This window comes from Puma concolor, chromosome B3 (assembly GCF_028749965.1).
Source record: "Puma concolor isolate L17-30 chromosome B3, mPumCon1.1.hap2, whole genome shotgun sequence".
In the NCBI taxonomy this organism is placed as follows: Eukaryota; Metazoa; Chordata; class Mammalia; order Carnivora; family Felidae; genus Puma; species Puma concolor.
In genome coordinates, this window is record NC_141672.1 from 125,329,151 (window position 1) to 125,348,234 (window position 19,084).

The window sequence follows — 19,084 nt, forward strand, 5'->3', positions numbered from 1 at the left end:
TGTTTAGTGCAGCATCTACTTAGGTCCACAGCCCAAATGTCTATTAGGGTGACAGAGGGAAAAATGTGCTGCAATTCTTGTGATTTCATCAGCAAGGAGATTAAAACATGCTTTAAGAAGTTTTGACAAATATAAACTACTCTTCAATTTACACATTTCTTTTACTTAAAACATAAATCAGTAAACACACATATCCTTTACGTTAATTACCTAGTTGATCTCAATCAACTTCTCCTCACTCTGAAGATTTTGACATGTAAGAAAAATGTGTGAATGGCTCAAAGGTAGGCATAACCACTGGTCTCTCTCCTCACATTCTGGTTCTCCAGGGTCTGGTTACTATGAATATATGGATGCTGCCAGCCAGGCACTCAAAGAGTTGTCATGTTATTCCTAAATCAGAAATTGGTAGATCTCTGTATAGTTCATTATCCTTAATGTATGCAATCAGGATAGAATTCAATTACTATAGGCCTATTAGTAACACCAGCTGACCAAACTGAACCCCTTCCACATTTTTGCCTAGTATGGTGTCTTGTGCTGGACTTCAGTTCACAGAAGTGACTTTCTCACTCATTTTGTTCAGATTCCAATTAGAATCATTGTTCCAGGCACACCTAAAAAAAATCTTGATCCTGACATATATGACAGACATTGAGTACCCCAGATTATTTCACCCCGAGACACACTAAACCATAGTATTTAATCATGGAGACCAGTCATCACAGTTAATGATCTGGCTTCATGGCTGACAAGCACAGGCAGAGTCATAACGTAATAGGAGTGCTACAGTGTATTGAAAGAAGTGTCAATATCTTCTGGACAAAATGCTTACTGGTGGTAGAATTCCTACTGGTTCTTGAGGATGAGATGGTAGAATTATTCCCAATACTTTGTTCCTTGTCACATCTCAAGAGGAAGGAGATACTTTTTATTCATATGAAACCAAGGTTTTGGTTCACATTAACCTGTGGAAATAGAGTAAAAATATGGAAATATTAGAAGTATACATGTCCATTTGTCAACCGTGGAAAAGATTGGATGGTTCATCATGGTACCTGCATGTAAAATATACTAATTGATTACTAGGATTTTTCTGATATTATTAGAAATGAGACAGAAGCCTCAGATGACTCAGCAAGTTATTAAACCTCACATTTGTTGGATTCATAGAGTTTTTGCAAAACCAATTACATTATTTATTAGTTAAAAAGTGTTTTTAAAGGAATGCACTTGCTGCAATGAGCACGGGGTGTTGTGTAGAAGTGTTGAATCACTATATTGTACACCTGAAACTAATATTACACCATATGTTATCTAACCTAGATTTAAATCAAAAGTTAAAAATAAAAATGATTCATGAAAAATAAATTTATTAAAAATTGCAATGTTAACCCTGGAAATCAGTGTTCTGAACATTTCCAGAAGAGGCAATTTGTACAAGTAACAACATCAGCAATTCAAATGGTGTGGCAGGAACAATTTCAAGCAATTCCAATGTAATTTCCAACCTATTATGCTTGGAGTAAATTATGGAAGTTGAAAATAAAAACTTCCTAATTGAAAGTTTACTATTAACAGGTTACAAGGAATTAACCATAGATATGCACGTGACAACCTACATTACAAGAAAATTATAGTCACTCCTGAAGCAGAAGTCATCTTTTATTTAGAAGATACTGAGGTCAATGTTTCGCCAATTATTCCCCTTAGGATCATTCATTATAACTATAATCCATCTTTATTTTTTAAATTTAAATTCAGGTTAGTTAACATATAATGTAGTATTGGTTTCAGTAGAATTCAGTGATTCATCACTTGCATATAACACCCAGTGCTTATCCCAAGTGCCTTTCTTAATGCTCATCATCCATTTAGCCCATTCCACCACCCAACCCCCTCCAGCAACTCTACGTTTGTTCTCTGTATTCAAGGGTTTCTTATGGTTTGTCTCCCTCTCTGTTTTTATCTTATTTTTTCTTCTTTTCCCCATGTTCATCTGTTGTGTTTCTTAATTTCCACATATGGGTGAAATCATATATTTACCTCTGACTTATTTCACTTAGCATAATACACTCTAGTTCCACCCATGATGTTTCATTTGGCAAGATTTCATTCTTTTTGATCACTGAGCAATATTCCATTACACACACACACACACACACACACACACACACACACACCTTTATATGTTCATAAGTCTATGGATATTTGAGCTCTTTCCATAATTCGGCTATTGTGGACAGAGTTGCTATAAACATTGGGGTGTATGGGCCCCTTCAAATCAGCATTTTTGTATCCTTGGCATAAATATGTGGTAGTGCAATTGCTAGTTTGTAGGGTAGTTCTATTTTTTGAATGTTTTAAAATTTATTTTGAGAGGGGGGAGAAGCAGAGAGAGAGGGAAAGAGAGAATTCCAAGCAGGCTGCATGTTGTCTGTATAGATCCTGATACAGGGCTTGATATTATGAACTGTGGGATGATGACCTGAGCCGAAACCAAGACTCCTGAGCCACCCAGGTGCTCTGGGGTAGTTCTATTTCTAATTTTTAAAAGAACCTCCATACTATTTTCCAGAGTGGCTGCGCCAGTTTGCATTCTCACCAACAGTGCAAAAGTTTTCCCTTTTCTCTGACTCCTCGCTATCATCTGCTATTTCCTAAGTTTGTTTTAGCCATTCTGACAGGTGTGAGGTGCTATCTCATTTTGGTTTTGATTTGTATTTCCTTGATGATGAGTGATGTTGAGCACCTTTCCACGTGTCTGTCAGCCATCTGGATGTCTTCTTTGGAAAAGTGTCTATTCATGTCTTCTGCCCATTTCTTCACTGGATTATTTGGGGGTTTGGAGGCTGATGAGTGTGATAAGCTCTTTACAGATTTTGGATACTAACCATTTATCTGATAGGTCATTTGTAAATATCTTCTCCCATTCCATCACTTGGCTTTTAGTTTTGTTCACTGGTTTGTAGTGCAGAAGCTTTTATCTTTATGAGGTCCCATTGTTGATTTTTGGTTTTGTTTTCCTTGCCTCTGAAGATATGGCTAGTAAGATGTTGCTGTGGCTGAGGTCAAAGAGGTTTCTGCCAGTTTTCTCCTCTAGGATTTTGATGGTTTCCTATCTTACATTTAGGTCTTTCATCCATTTTGAGCTTATTTTTGTGTATGTGTAAGAAAGTGGTCCAGTTTCTTCTGCATGTATCTGCCCAGTTTTCCCAGCACCATTCATTGAAGAGACTTTTTTCCACTGGATATTCTTTCCTGCTTTGTTGAAGTTGGTCATACATTTGTGAGTCCATTTGTAGGTTCTCTATTCTGTTCCTTTGATCTATGTCTGGTTTTGTTCCAGTACCATGCTGTCCTGATGATTACAGCTTATGGTTTGCCTCCATATTGTGATGCCTCCAGCTTTGGTTTTCTTTTTCAACATTACTTTGGCTCTTTGGGGTCCTTTCTGGTTCCATACAAATTTTAGAATTGTTTGTTCCAGCTGTGAAGAATGCTGATGTTATTTTAACAGGGATTGCATTAAATGTGTAGATTGCTTTGGGTAGTATAGATATTTTAACAATATTTGTTCTTCCCATTCCTGAGCAAAGAATGTGTTTCCATTTCTTTGTGTCTTCTTCAATCCTTTCATAAGCTTTCTATAGTTTTCAGCATATATATCCTTTACCTCTTTGTTTGGTTTATTCCTAGATATTTTATGGCTTTTGGTGCAATTGTAAATGGGATCAATTCCTTGATTACTTGTTATGCGGCTTCATTATTGGTGTGTAGAAATGCAATGGATTTCTGTATATGGATTTATATCCTGTGACTTCATTGAATTCGTGTATCAGTTCTAGCAGTTTTTTGGAGTCTTTTGGGTCTTCCACATAGAATGTCATGTCAACTATGAAGAGTGAAAGTTTGACTTCTTCTTTGCCAATTTGGAAGCCTTTTATTTCTTTTTGTTGTCTGATTGATGAGACTAGGGCTTCCAGTACTATCTTGAACCACAGTGGTGAGAGTGGACATCCTTATTGTGTTCTTGACCTTAGGGGAAAAGCTCTCAGTTTTTTCTCTTTGAGGATGATATTAGCTGTGGATCTATAATCCACATTTAAATACATATAAAATTGGCTGGGGAAATATTAGCAAATGAAATCTACCTTGAATACCAAGAACTGGAAATTAATTATTTCATGATTTTAAAATGTTTTATGTAGCATCTACCTGAATGCTTTACTCTAATGTCTAGAAAATTGCCTCCTGGCTGATAGCAAAAAACAACTATTCCACTTCCTGTGACTGCAACATCAATCAAATTAAAACACTCTAAAACATTCACAGGAATAAAACCAACTTTAAAATTACCAATTGTTTATTTTATTTAATAGATAAATGCCAAATAAGAGTCATAAGTTCCTCAAATAAGCTATCTAATTGACATCAATAGACTGCTTCTTATTAAGCATATTGTAGCATCTAAGTAAATAGCATGAATGTCCTACATAGACACAACCATTTTCCACTGAGATAATTACTCATGTGCTTGTTTTACATGGTCTGTTTAGTATGAGTATATGGATGCTACCTGTGAAACAAAGAGAATTTTATCATTTTACCCAACAATTAGATATTTATAGACAACTATAATTAACTGCAATTAACTTTGCTTAATATGTAGTCAGGTTAGCTTTCAAGTACCCTGTTGGTACTACTACCTGACCAACTGAATTCTTTACACAGTTTTAGCCTTGCATGGTCCCTATTCTGGAGCTCAGCTCATAGAAGTGACTTGTTATTCATTTTCTTCAGATTTATATAAGATCCACTTTTTTTTTTTGAAGTCTTTATTGATATGGGCATATTTATAAAATAGATCTTTAGAATGGATATGTGACAGACACTCAAGAACTCAGGATTCTATCACCCTGAGAAATGCTTACCCAGCCCCATGGCTGACCAGAGTAGCCAGTATTATTGGAGTGTTACTGAAGTATTATGATTCCCTAAGAGAAATGTCAGCACTTTCAGGACAAAATGATTACTGATGTTAGAATCCCACTGGCCCTTGAGGATGGGAGGCAGAATTATTCCCAACAGTTTCTCTCATGTTATACATCAAGGAGAAGGATTAAACTCATATATATGAAACCTAGTTTTTGGCCCACACCTACCTTTGGTTAAAAAGTATAAATGTGGAAAGATGAATGGCATATATGACCATTTGTCAAAGTTGCATTAGGCAGGAGTACTCACTATTTACCTTTCTGTAAAAATACACTAATTTATTATTACTATAGGATATTTATGGTTATTCAAATTAGAAGAAAGTAAAATCTGAAAAATAAAGGAGACTGAAACTTCACATATTCCCACAATTATTAATGCTAATAATAGTTTGTATTAACCAACTATACACTAATTGAATTAAATTTGGATTACTTAAAAAATAATAAGACAACAGAGATACATAAATTTGCTACAAGTTTGGTGTTAAAATTAGGAGTATATTGTTTTTTCCCTTCCCAGATAAGGAATCACTTCAAAATCAGCACTTCATTGGTGCAGTGATGAGATTCCATGGAATTCTGATACTACACTCTATCTACAAAGTATATAGGAAGTTAGAGAAGTTGCAAAACAAAATTTTCCTAATGGAATATTTAGTTATAAAAAATTATAAGAATTCTTCATGGATATTCATTGGGCCATCTGATGACAATTGTTATGCTCACAATTTTGATCTCAACAGTACAGAAATAATTTTTTCTAAGATATTTGCCTAAAAATTTCCCCAGTAAATTCACTGAGAAATGATTTATTATAACTATGGTGTTTGTCTACACACATTAGAAACCCATTTATGATAAATGAAAGAGGCTAATGTAATTCATGTAAGAATACAAGACTTTAAAATATAACTGTCTCACATATAAAAATGTTTAATCCACCATGTAGTTGAAGCCATCACTCAAAAGTATATGAAATTTCTTGCTTAGATCATAGAAAAAAACAAAGAAAACAATATGTAATCAACTGTTCCAATCCTAGTATGTGGGTTGACAAGGAAATTAAAATATACTGTGAGGATTCAACATAGAGTGCCTACTCTTGAAACACACATTGTTTTACTTAATAGAAAATGATAAGTAAAATTTCATAATATCTTTGGATTTTGACAATCTAAACTCACTAAAGACACCCATCATCACTCAGAAGTTTCCAGCAGCTCAAACATGTGAATAACTTAAGTGTAGTCACAAACATTTCTCATGGGACTCATTTATGTGGTGGTTCGCCAGGGTCTACTTATGACACATGTGTAAACCCTGGCAGTCAAGTACACAAAGAGTAGTTATATCATCCCACAGTTGGTTATATACATCTTTTTACAACTCATTTCCTCTAGAATATGCCAGCATGTTTGTTTTACAATACCATAGCATTTTTTAAAATAACATTTGCTGACCAAACTGAATTCCTTTCCACATTTTTACTCAGCATGATTCATGGACTAGACCTCAGCTCATAAAATTAATTTTTGTTACTCACTTTGTTCATATTCCAACAAAATCCATTTGTGGAGTCATCATTTATCCAGGCACACTTATAAAAGGGACCATTATAATGAGATACATGGCATACACTAAGAATTCAGGATTCTGTTATACTAAGAGACATTGATCAACACTAAATTAATCATGGAGACCAGAATCACTGGTGACCACATTTCTGAGTAGAATAACCAGAGGCTCATTGTCACTGAAGTGTTACAATACCCTGAGAGGTATTCCAGTATCTTCACGACAAAATGCTTACTGATGTGAGAATTCCCACTGGCCCTTGAGGATGTTTTGGCCTAACTATGCCTGAAGTGCTTCTTCATGTCATATATTATATGAAACCCATCTCTGTCCACCTTGAACTATATAGTAATAAAGTGTATATATATACATATATACATATATATATGTATATATATGAGAATAATGACTATTTTTCAACCAAGCAAAAGATGGTAAGATTCACTGTTTACCTAAATTTAAATTTAACTTTATTAATTAATTTGCTTGGATAGTTTTAAATACTATATTAAGAAGAAAAGAGAAAAAAAATTCTGGAAATAAAAAAAGACAGCATGAATGGCTCACCAGATTATTAATGCTTCACAGTATAAATAGAATGGAACATAAAATAAACATATATCAATAAAAGATTAAAACAAGGATTTAGTTGTCTAACAAGTATTTAAAATTAGTGATGATAAACATGTTCATATTATAACTAAAAAGTATGTGGAACAAAATAAAATTAAGCCAATGTCACATAAGTAATAAGAATCTTAAAAAAGAGAGAGAGAAACTTTATAAATGAAAATGATATAAAAATCTCATAGGATAGTCTCATTATTAGTCTTGACATAAGAGGAATATATTAAGTGAACTTAGTATGAATCAATAGATTTTATTCAATCTTGAAAAAAAAAGAAAATAAGCTAAAAACACTTGGGGTATCTGGGTGGTTCGGTTGGTTAAGTATCCGACTTCGGCTCAGGTCATGATCTCACAGTTTGTGGGTTCAAGCCCCATGTCAGGCTGTTTCCTGTCAGCTCAGAGCCTGGAGCCTGCTTCATATTCTGTGTCTACCTCTCTCTCTGCCTGTCACCCACTCATTCTCTCTCTCATTCTCTCTCTCTCTCTCTCTCTGTCTCTGTCTCAAAAGTAAATAAACGTTCTAAAAAATTTTTAAAAATACTTATAAAATCACAGTGCAGAAGATGGCGGTGTAGTAGGGGGACCCAAATCTAGTCTCATCACTTGAACAGAGCTAGATCAACATCAAATCATATTGGACACCTAAAAAATTGATTTAAGGATTAAGAGAACATTCTGCACAATTTTAGGGAGACAATGTGGCAGGTATATGGTGCAGAGAAGGGAATTGGGGAAGAGAAAAGGTGTGGTGCTGTAGAAGGGTAGGAGCCATTTTTGCAGAGAGGAGAAGGAAACAGAGTGAGAGAGAGCAATGCATTGAGTTTTCACAAGAAAAGCACTCCCTCAAAACCATTGATGGGGGAATAGTGAAAAACTGACTACTACAAGCTTTTATAAACAGTGGAACTCAATTTCTGAGTTCTTCAAAGTCTGCACCATTTGCTGGAGTGTATCCAGGCTGGTTGTGGTTTTCCTGGGGAGAAAAAAGGGGAAGCCCAGGAGTGGATATCAGACAGTGTGGTGTGGGGATCCTTTTGGTTGAACTGGGGGAGAAAGTTACCCTTCTTGGAGAGCATTTGAAAGAGGGTATAATGCCTTTCCAAGGACAAAAGACTTGGCTGGTGCCTTTAAGTGACCATTCAACCACAGGGTACACAGGTGTGTGCAGAGGGCAGATAAAGTGGCTGCAGCTTTTTACTGTGTTTCACCATAAGCTCCAGGTACCTGTGTGGCCATGCAATGGATTTTCTGAGACAGAACAGTGCCAAGCACAGTGCTGTAGGGATCTCCTCTGGAGGGTAGAGTGGGTCCATGTCTTTCTGGGTCCCAGATTGGGGTGTTGAGCCCTACCACTGCAAGCAAGGAGGATATCTGCAGAGGACTGACCAGTCGGGAAGAGCAGCTAAAACACATCAGCAGAGTGCACACAGCATGCACCAGAAACACTTCCTGAACTGACAGGCACTGGACAGTGGATAAGCCATTTTTAATATAGCAGTGCTCTCAGGTGCAGGAAACATAACAAGCATTAAAAACATGCAGACACAGAAATTTATAAAAAAATGACAAGACAGAGAAATTCTCCCCCAAAAGAAAGGTCAAGAAAAAAACACATCCAGGGACTTGCTCAAAACAGATGTAAGTGATAAATCTGAATAATAATTTATTTTATTTATTAAACAATTAATGTTTATTTTTGAGAGAGAAAGAGAAAGACAGAGTGTGAGTGTGGGAGGGACAGAGAGAGAGGAAGACATAGAATTCAAAGCAGGCTCCAGGCTCTGAGCTGTCAGCACAGAGCCTGATGTGGGGCTTGAACCCATGAACCACAAGATCATGACATGAGCTGAAGTTGGACAATTAACCGACTGAGCCACCAAGGTGCCCCAAATCTGAACAATAATTTAGAACAACAGTCATAAGACTGCTAGCTTGGCTTGAAAAAACATAGAGGGCATCAGAGAGTCACTTGTTACAGATATCAAAGACCTAACAACTAGTCAGGAAGAAATAAAAATTGCTAAAACTGAGATGCAAAACAAACTGAATAAAGCGACGATGAGGATTGAAGAAGCAAAAGACAGAATAGGTGATATGGAAGATACAATTATGGAAAATAATGAAGCTGAAAAGAGAGGGAATGGAAATTATTAGGTCACAATGGGAGAATTAGAGAATTAGGTGATTCCATGAAATGAAATGATATCCATATCATAGGAGTCCCACAAGAAGAAGAGTGGGAAAAAGGGGCAGAAGTTTTATTTGAACAAATTATTGCTGAGAAGTTCCCTAATCTGAGGAAAGATACAGGCATTCAAGTCCAAGAGTCACAGAGAATTCCCATCAAAATTAACAGAAACAGGTCAACACTATGATATATCATAGAGAAACTTGCAAAATACAAAGATAAAGAGAATTCTGAGAGCAGTTAGGGACAAAAAGTTCCTTAATCTATAAAGGTAAACACCTAAGGTTACCAGCAGACCTATCTACTGAAACTTCGCAGGTCAGAAGGGAGTGGCAGGAAATATTCAATGTACTGAATAGAAAAATTATGCAGCCAAGTATTTTTTACCTAGCAAGGCTGTCATTCAGAATAGGAGTGGTAAAGACTTTCCCAGACAAATGAAAACTAAAGGAGTTTGTCATCACTGAAGCAGCCCTGCAAGAAATTTTAAGGAAGATTCTCAGTGGAGAAAAAAAAAAGACCAAGGCAACAGAGACAATAAAGAACAAGAGAAAAGCACCAGAAACACCAACTTTATGGGCAACACAATGGCACCAGCTTCATCCTTCAATAACCATTCTGAATGTAGATGGACTAAATGCTCTAGTCAAAAGACATAAAGTTTCAGAATGGATAAAAAACCAAGGTCCATCTATATTGTACCTGAAAGAGACTCATTTTAGACCTGAAGACATCTGCAGATTGAAAGTAAGGGGATGGAGAACCATCTATCATACTAATGGATGTCAAAAGAAATCATAGTAGCCAGACTTGTATCAGACAAACTAGACGTTAAAACAAAGACTGTAAAAAAGAGTCTCTTTAACAAATGGTGCTGGGAGAACTGGACAGCAACATGCAGAAGGTTGAAACTAGACCACTTTCTCACACCATTCACAAAAATAAACTCAAAATGGATAAAGGACCTGAATGTGAGACAGGAAACCATCAAAACCTTAGAGGAGAAAGCAGGAAAAGACCTCTCTGACCTCAGCCATAGCAATCTCTTACTTGACACATCCCCAAAGGCAAGGGAATTAAAAGCAAAAGTGAATTACTGGGACCTTATGAAGATAAAAAGCTTCTGCACAGCAAAGGAAACAACCAACAAAACTAAAAGGCAACCAACAGAATGGGAAAAGATATTTGCAAATGACATATCGGACAAAGGGCTAGTATCCAAAATCTATAAAGAACTCACCAAACTCCACACCCGAAAAACAAATAACCCAGTGAAGAAATGGGCAGAAAACATGAACAGACACTTCTCTAAAGAAGACATCCGGATGGCCAACAGGCACATGAAAAGATGTTCAACGTCGCTCCTCATCAGGGAAATACAAATCAAAACCACACTCAGATATCACCTCACGCCAGTCAGAGTGGCCAAAATGAACAAATCAGGAGACTATAGATGCTGGAAAGGATGTGGAGAAACGGGAACCCTCTTACACTGTTGGTGGGAATGCAAATTGGTGCAGCCGCTCTGGAAAGCAGTGTGGAGGTTCCTCAGAAAATTAAAAATAGACCTACCTTATGAACCAGCAATAGCACTGCTAGGAATTTACCCAAGGGATATAGAAGTGCTGATGCATAGGGGCACTTGTACCCCAATGTTTATAGCAGCACTCTCAACAATAGCCAAATTATGGAAAGAGCCTAAATGTCCATCAACTGATGAATGGATAAAGAAATTGTGGTTTATATACACAATGGAATACTACGTGGCAATGAGAAAGAATGAAAGATGGCCTTTTGTAGCAACATGGATGGAACTGGAGAGTGTGATGCTAAGTGAAATAAGCCATACAGAGAAAGACGGATACCATATGGTTTCACTCTTATGTGGATCCTGAGAAACTTAACAGAAACCCATGGGGGAGGGGAAGGAAAAAAAAAAAGAGGTTAGAGTGGGAGAGAGCCAAAGCATAAGAGACTGTTAAAAACTGAGAACAAACTGAGGGTTGATGGGGGGGGGGTGGGAGGGAGGGGAGGGTGGGTGATGGGTATTGAGGAGGGCACCTTTTGGGATGAGCACTGGGTGTTGTATGGAAACCAATTTGACAATAAATTCCATATATTGAAAAAAATAAAATAAAATAAATAAAACAAAGACTGTAACAAGAGATGAACAAGGGCATTATACCATAATTAAGGGGTCTATCCATCAATATCTCACAGTTGTAAATATTTATGCCCCCAACTTGAAATACCCAGATATATAAATTGATTAATAATAAACATAAAAAACCCATTTATAATAATAATACCATAATAGTAGAATACATTAATATCTCACTTATAGCAATGAACAGATCATCTAAGTAGAAAATAAAGAAGGAAACAATGGCTTTGAATGACATACTGGACAATATGGTCTTAACAGATACATTCAGAAATTTCATCCTAAAGCAGAATACACATTCTTCTTTTTTTTTAAAAAAATTAACGTTTATTTATTATTGAGAGACAGAGCATGAATATGGGAGGGGCAGAGAGAGGGGGAAACACAGAAACTGAAGCAGGCTCTAGGTTCTGACCTGTCAGAACAGAGCCTGATACAGGGATTGAATTCACAAACTGTGAGACCATGACCTGAGCCGAAGTCAGATACCCAACTGACTGAGCCACCCAGGCATCCCTTGAATACATATTCTTCTGGAGTACACATGGAACATTCTCAAGAATAGATCACATACTGGGTCACAAATCAGCCCTCAACAGGTACGAAAAGATCAAGATCACATCATACATATTTTCAGATCACAACACTATGAAAGTTGAAATCATTCACAAGAAAAAATTTGGAAAGCCCTCAAATATATGGAGGTTAAAGAGCATCATACTAAAAATGAATGGGTTAACTAAGAAATTAAAGAATAAATAAAAAATACATGGAAAGCAAATGAAAATGAAAACACGACAGTCCAAACCCTTTGTGATGTATTAAAGTCAGTCTTAAGAAGAAAGTACATTGCAATCAGGCCTATCTCAAGAAACAAGAAAGATCCCAAATATACAACTTAACATTATGCCTAAAGGAGCGAGGAAAGGAGCAGCAAATAAAGTCCAAAGCCAGCAGAAGGAAATAATAAAGATTAGATCAGAAATAAATGATATAGAAAGAAAAAACAGTAGAATTGATCAATGAAAGTAAAAGCTGGTTTTTTGAAAGAATAAAATTTATAAGCCCTTAGCCAGAATTATCATAAAGAAAAGAGAGAGGACCCAAATAGATAAGATCACGAAGGAAAGAGAGATCACAACCAACACACAGAAATACAGTTATAAGAGAATACCATGAAAAAATTATATGCCAATCAACTAGACAATCTGGAAGAAAGGGAAAAATTCCTAGACACTCACACACTACCAAAACTCAAACAGGAAGAAATATATAATTTGAACAGTCCCATAACCAGCAAATAAATGGAATCAGTTATCAAAAATCTCCCAACAAACAGAAGTCCAGGGCCAGATGGCTTCCCAGAGGAATTCTACCAACCATTTAAAGAAGAGTTAATATGTACTCTTCTCAAACTGTTCCAAAAAAAAATGGGGGGAAAGCTTCCAAACTCATTCTATTAAGTCAACATTAACTCGATTCCAAAACCAGAAAGCGACTCCACATAAAAGGAGAATTATGGGCTAATATCCCTGATGAACATGGATGCAAAAATTCTCAACAAGATACTAGCAAAAAAAAATTCAACAGTACATTAAAAGAATTATTCACCATGATCAAGTGGAATTATTCACCATGATCAAATAGGATTAGGTCTCTCATGCCCCCATTCCATGAGCCATTCTCATGGCAATGGTTTCCCTGCTTTCCATGAGGTGGTGCCCACTGCCTTCCAGCAGAAAATCCCTTCCCTTAGGGAAGTGGATTGGGATGGCTACACAAACGAAACCCAACTCTCCCCAAAACACCTTCAGCCCCACACCAATGGGAGGCAGGTGGTGGTGGGGGGGAAAGGACATTTGTTCACAGAATCAACCTGCCTGTTGGATCACAGCCAGGCACCATTGAAAGCAGCCACCTGCTGGTGTCATCTACACCCACAATGAAACAATTCACACCCCAAGATAATAAGCATCCTGCGTGATCGTCATTGAACCTACATCAGGGATCCTTATCTATTATGGGCCTCCCATCAGGGAAAATCTGGGACAGTGGAAGAATCACCCACCCATCCTTCCCTGAGGAGCCATACAGAAACCTTCCTGAGAAGTGTCTAGCCATATCCATCTCTGCCTCAGACTGATAACATCACCCCTGGCCATAGCCCCATGATGTCACTCCCATGTCCCTGTAACCATGATCATGGCCACCTCCTATAGGACCCTCTCTCCCAAAAGGTTCAGTCAGCTTAGTTGGTGTCAACCTCCCAAGACCCAAAGCTCCCTGAGTCTGCCCAACTGACACAAGAAGCTACCTGTCCTAATCTCAGGGAGAAGCTGTGAAGGGGGAGTTGTCTGGGATTGGCCTCATACCCTTCTCTTATCTATATAACCTTCTGAGCCCTTAAAAGGACAAGGAAATAAAGCGGTGGGGATAGGCCCTCAATGGCTTAAAGGCAGCCCAAATGCGGGCTAGTGGGTAAGCTTAACTGTCATATGTACCCTCACCAGCTCCTCTAAGGGGTGCCAGATGTGTGCACTCTGATGGCCCTGGTTCCCCCAGATAATCCCTTACAGATGGGAGCAGGGTCTCCCCCTGCCAGTGAGCCTTTTCCTGCCTAAAGGGGGCCACTTGCATACATTATACACACTTGCAGCTGCCACCAAAGCTAATGAACGGCATGTGTCCCTCCTGTGTGTTCACTGTCAGACTCACATGCTAGACATCAGTTTCAATGAGGGTGATGGTAAGGATTCCTCACTTATTTTGTTCAAATGTCCAAAGGATGCATATCATCATCAATCCAAGCACATTTAAGGGCATTGAACATTTAACATTGCTGGACTCCACCCAAGGACAGCTGAGGAGTTCAAACATGTTGGCCCTTGGGGGAACCCCAGGGCCAAGCCCCCGGGGAACAAAAGGAGTCAGGCCCAGGAATGGGTACGCAGCTTGGTGTGCCCTGGAAAGAAAACCAGTAGGATTTGGCAGAGAAGCACTGCTTAACACCACGATGACTGTGCCCACATGAACCCTGTCCCTACTGGGGAGTCATGGCTGGCTGGCATCACATTTTACACAGTATAGGCCTAGCTGACTATCCCTGATATCTGCATCCTGCTTATTCCACCTGGGAAGTGATGAGAAGAGACAACACAAGCTTCAGAAAGTCACACAGGTCCATAGGCATCCAGGGGAGTGACACCCACTGGGACCACTCTCTCTATCTCTCCCTATGATTCGTGGGCTCCTTCCATGCATGTGGGGCACACGTCCAAACATGGATGTATCCAGGCATGGGTTTGGGTTGATGCACCAATCCCGGGAAAAAGTGCTGTGCATAGAATCTATTCCTATCCTCACACAACACATATCAGCTCCCGAACCCAATACCCAAGGCCCAATGTGGACCATGTCTACCTTGTCCTCCCATGGGATGTTCCCCAGAGCAGAGCCCCTCTACCCAAATGCAACTCCCCTCCAAGGAAGTACCTAGCAACTTGCATAACCAAACAGGAAACATTTAAATAGCTTTGGGGCAGAAAACCAGTCAGCTCTTTCCCCCAGTCTGAAATTTCTCATGCCACCATTTTAAGAGCCTTTCTCATGGCACTGAACTCCCCAATTTCCACTTCCCCACTGCCTTCCAGTGGAAAATCCCTACTTTAAGGGAACTGGATAGGGACTGGCAACACAAACTAAACAAATGTCTCATCAAAACACTTTCAAGTCCATGTCAATGGTAGGCATGTGGGGGGAGAGGGGAAGAGTGGAGGAAAAGACATATGTCCACAGAATCAACACACTACTCAAACCACAACTGGGAACCATGAAGATGATCACATCCTGGTGCGTATACCCACTGTGAAACACTGTACACCCCAAGATAACAGGCAGCCTGCATTATTTTCACTGAACACACACTAGAGATCCATGTCTATTACAGGCATCCAGCCATGGAATGCCTGGGACAGAGGCAATTCACACAACATTCCCAATAGAGGAGCAATATAGGTATTTCTTACCCAGATGTGTCTAGCAGTCTCCTACCCAGATGTGTCTAGCAGTCTCCATATATGCCAAAGTCTAATTGAATCACCACCAACAATAGCCCTGTAATATAAATCCCATATCCCTGTAACAATCAAGATGGCTAACTCCTTCAGGAACCTCTTTCAGAAAATGTGCAGGCTTCCAAAATACCCTCTGTGAAAAAAAAAACAAAACAAAACACTACACTTGCCCAACCAAAAGCCAGTGTAAAACTCGACTGAACCCAGGGCTCATTCCACACAGGGAACTGACATGGCCACAGGAAGCAGGTTTGGGAGCCCCAACCTGGAAGGAAACATGCAAAACCTTAGCTTCTTGGTCCACAGGAGGCTGCTCATGCCTACACTACAGGTCACACCAGCACTCTCCTCAAAATTGACTCCTACATTGGGGGCAGGATCCTTCAGCTAAGACAGCCACCAACACTTTGGCCTTTGCAGGGATCCAGCCTGTATGGCATGCGATGTGGGCTCTGTCCTGCCAATAAGTAACATCAGCATGGCCCACACAGAGCTCAAGGGCTGCAGCCCCACAGGCGAGGCACAATGATAGGAGAACTCATCTCCTTCACAAGGAAATGCGGACCTTCTCCAAGTTCCTGGTACGGCTGGGGCAGTGAACTTCTCGGGAGATCACTCAGGTAGGTACCCGTCCTGCTGGTAGGCTCCCAGGAGAGACGTCTCCACCCCACCCAACAAGATGTGACACACCTGTGTCTGAGTCCAATGGACTGTCCCAGAGTAACACTTGCACCTCGCCAGATCCCTGCATGAGGAGAAAAGATCTCCAAAGTAAAGTTTGACTGAGACACCTGGAGCAAAACCAGCCAGATATACGTTTTCAGCTAGCCCCAGTTTCAGGCATGAAGAACACCACCACTGACCACCATTCCATGGGAACACAGATGCCAGGAGCACACACAAGTCAGGGAACTCTGCTCCATACATATGCAACCTGAAGACCTGAGAAGGCACCTGAGAAGGCACCTGAGAAGGGTGGAGAAATCGCATTCACGTGTGAGAAACATACCCAGGTGCTCAGCTTGCCACACCGGGAAAAACGAATTTGTGACTACACCTTGCGTCTGCCTGTCCTGTCCCTCTGTCCCTTTGGGCTCCTTCAGATGGGCAAGATGCCACGTATATAGGGCACTATGTGAGCAGGTGCATGTGCCTGTCTGTGAGTTTGGGTGCGTGTGTGTTTGTGTGTGTGAGTGTATGGGTTGTGTCTGAGTCTGTTCAGTGGTGTGGTTGAGAGAGGGTGTTTTTGCTCATCTAGGGAGGTCTCCATGCATGCAAGAGCTTACTCGGTGTGCAAATCCATAACTTGATGTCCTGCCACAAAACAGCACAAGACATATTTCCTTGCAAATCAGAGTTCACCTTTGATCTCTAGGGGTGGCTGAAACTGGCCAGTGATTCCCTCTCTTAAAGCACTGTTGCCAAGCATAGCACACCAGTATCTACACCCCTTCTCTCCTGCCGCTGGTAACCATGACAACATGGACTGTGGAGGCCAGCAAGCCATCACACTGGAAGCACACTTGAATGAACCTCAGCAGTCAGTGGAAAACCGAAACATCCCAAAGTAAGGCTGGCAAACCTCCGGTGCGGGCAACTAGGCAGAAGCCTAGGCATAGCCATGTGAGGCGGCCAAAGGATTATAGGCCAGGTGCCCATACTTATCCATTTTGACAAAACACCCTCTGCAGCAACGAAGCACATGCCTTCCCCACCAAATGTCAGTATACAACCCCAATGAAACCAGGGTGCGATCCCAGCCAGAGAACCGGCATGGCCAAGGCCAGTGGACTTCAGGGCCTAGAGCTGTGAAGAAACGAGAAATCTATTGGCTGCCTGGTCCAGAGCAGCCTGATCAAGCCTACATGGATAGTCTCTTCAGCACTTCCAAAAAACAGACCCACACATTGGGGGCACAATTCTTCAGTGAGAAAAACCACCAATGCATTGGTCTTTGAAAGGACCCAGGCTATGGCATAAGACGTGCGCCCTCTGCCTACGACCAGGAACAGTGGAATGGCCCTCACAAATCTCAAGTGCTGCAGCCCCGCAGGTGAGAGGTACACTGCACCTGTTGGAAGATAATATGTCTTCTTCACAGGTGGGGGGACCTCTCCGAAGATTCCAATCCAGCAGGGGCATTGTGCCTAGCATCACAGAACATAAGCCCCCAGTGTGCTGGTAGGTTCCTGCAGAAAAGTGCCCACTCCACCTAAAAGTATGGGAGACACCTGTGCCCAAGTTCAACAGAAACTCCCAGAATAACAGTGTCATGTCAGCAGCATTATAACAAAGGAGACATTGTCACAAAGGCAGGACTGACCAGAGATAGGTCTTCATCCAATGCCACACTTACACTCATGAAGAACACCACCAATGAATGCAGATCTTTAAGGCACAAAGGGAAAGGAGAGCACACAGCAGAAGGACTACAGTACAAAAATCATGAACACTGAAGCCGGGACATTGAGCCACGGTTTGCCATCCACATCAAAAGCCAGATATCAATCAGGAACCAGGAAGGGACTGGGAACAAAATGTGATACTAGGGAAGAGAAGGCAGATAGCATCACCAAGAATGTGGGACTCTGCTTTCCCTATCATTAGTATCCAGACTAAGGGCAGAACAAAGACATGACAGGAACCGGAGGCATTAAGAAGTGTAGTCATACACACATTGCGGAGAAAACTGAAAGAGATTCCCAAGAAGCAACCAACAACAAGAGGGTCTAAAGACATGTCGCAACCACCGAGACATAAGCTGCTCCACGTATGAGACTGAGAAAAAGGGCTCGCCCAGGTTTCGCCGCTGGTTAAGACTGGGGTTGACAGGCAACCCACGGCCTGCCAGCCTTGCCACGCTCGGCCCCTCAACACACACCGCCGCGCGCTTAGGCCCGCACAGCCGTCCGGGCCCTCGCAGGCCCCAGCCCTCGACTCCCAAGGGCCGGTGCCACAAGACACGCCGTTGAAGCCCTAGGCCTTGGGGGACCAGCTGCCCCACTCGACCCCAGTCGCCAGCCACCGCCCGCAGGCCCTGCCAGCCAGGTCCCTGCCCGCGGCTCCCAGGGCCCGTGCCACAGACACGCCTTTGAAGTCCTAGGCCTTGGGCACCAGCTGCCCGCCTCGACCTCAGAGGCCGCTCATTGCCCTCAGGCCCTGCGAGCCGTGGAAAGCCTGCTAAGGCGGGGAAACGGCTCCCTGACCCGGAGGCACCCCGCGAGCCTCTCCCAGGCGCAGGCCGTGGGTGCTGGTGCTTGAAGCAGTGTGGCCAACGGGAAGCCTGCTGTCCCTGACGCTTACCTTCCCTGGGGCGGACAACGTGCTGGACCTCAGTTTCGATGAGAACGACGGGAGGGAGTTCTCACTCATTTTGTTCAGCTTTTCCAAGGAATGCTGTTGAGGGAGTCATCATCGATCCGAGCACATTCAGGGCCGCCTGGCCGGCTGACCC

General features: G+C 41.0%; 1 protein-coding gene and 2 non-coding genes across 8 annotated transcripts in view; all 3 read right to left on the bottom strand.

The window, feature by feature from the left end:
* LOC147580356 (uncharacterized) overlaps window positions 1-19,084 on the bottom strand; it is a 141,139-nt gene that overhangs the window by 13,279 nt on the left and 108,776 nt on the right. For 5 of the 6 annotated variants that reach the window (XM_086711346.1, XM_086711347.1, XM_086711349.1 and 2 more), the window contains one exon: window positions 16,822-19,026. In XM_086711346.1, the coding sequence (XP_086567472.1) occupies window positions 18,811-19,026 (216 nt within the window). In that variant the 3' untranslated portion in view covers window positions 16,822-18,810. Of the gene's footprint in view, window positions 1-210; window positions 394-835; window positions 969-16,821; window positions 19,027-19,084 lie in introns of those variants that run through there. The other variant, XM_086711350.1, reaches the window with a different exon arrangement.
* LOC112856642 (small nucleolar RNA SNORD116) lies at window positions 14,278-14,362 on the bottom strand. Its single transcript, XR_003223195.1, has one exon. It is a non-coding gene; the product is annotated as a small nucleolar RNA SNORD116 (small nucleolar RNA).
* On the bottom strand, window positions 18,958-19,051 carry LOC147580357 (small nucleolar RNA SNORD116). The gene has a single exon (XR_015253060.1). It is a non-coding gene; the product is annotated as a small nucleolar RNA SNORD116 (small nucleolar RNA).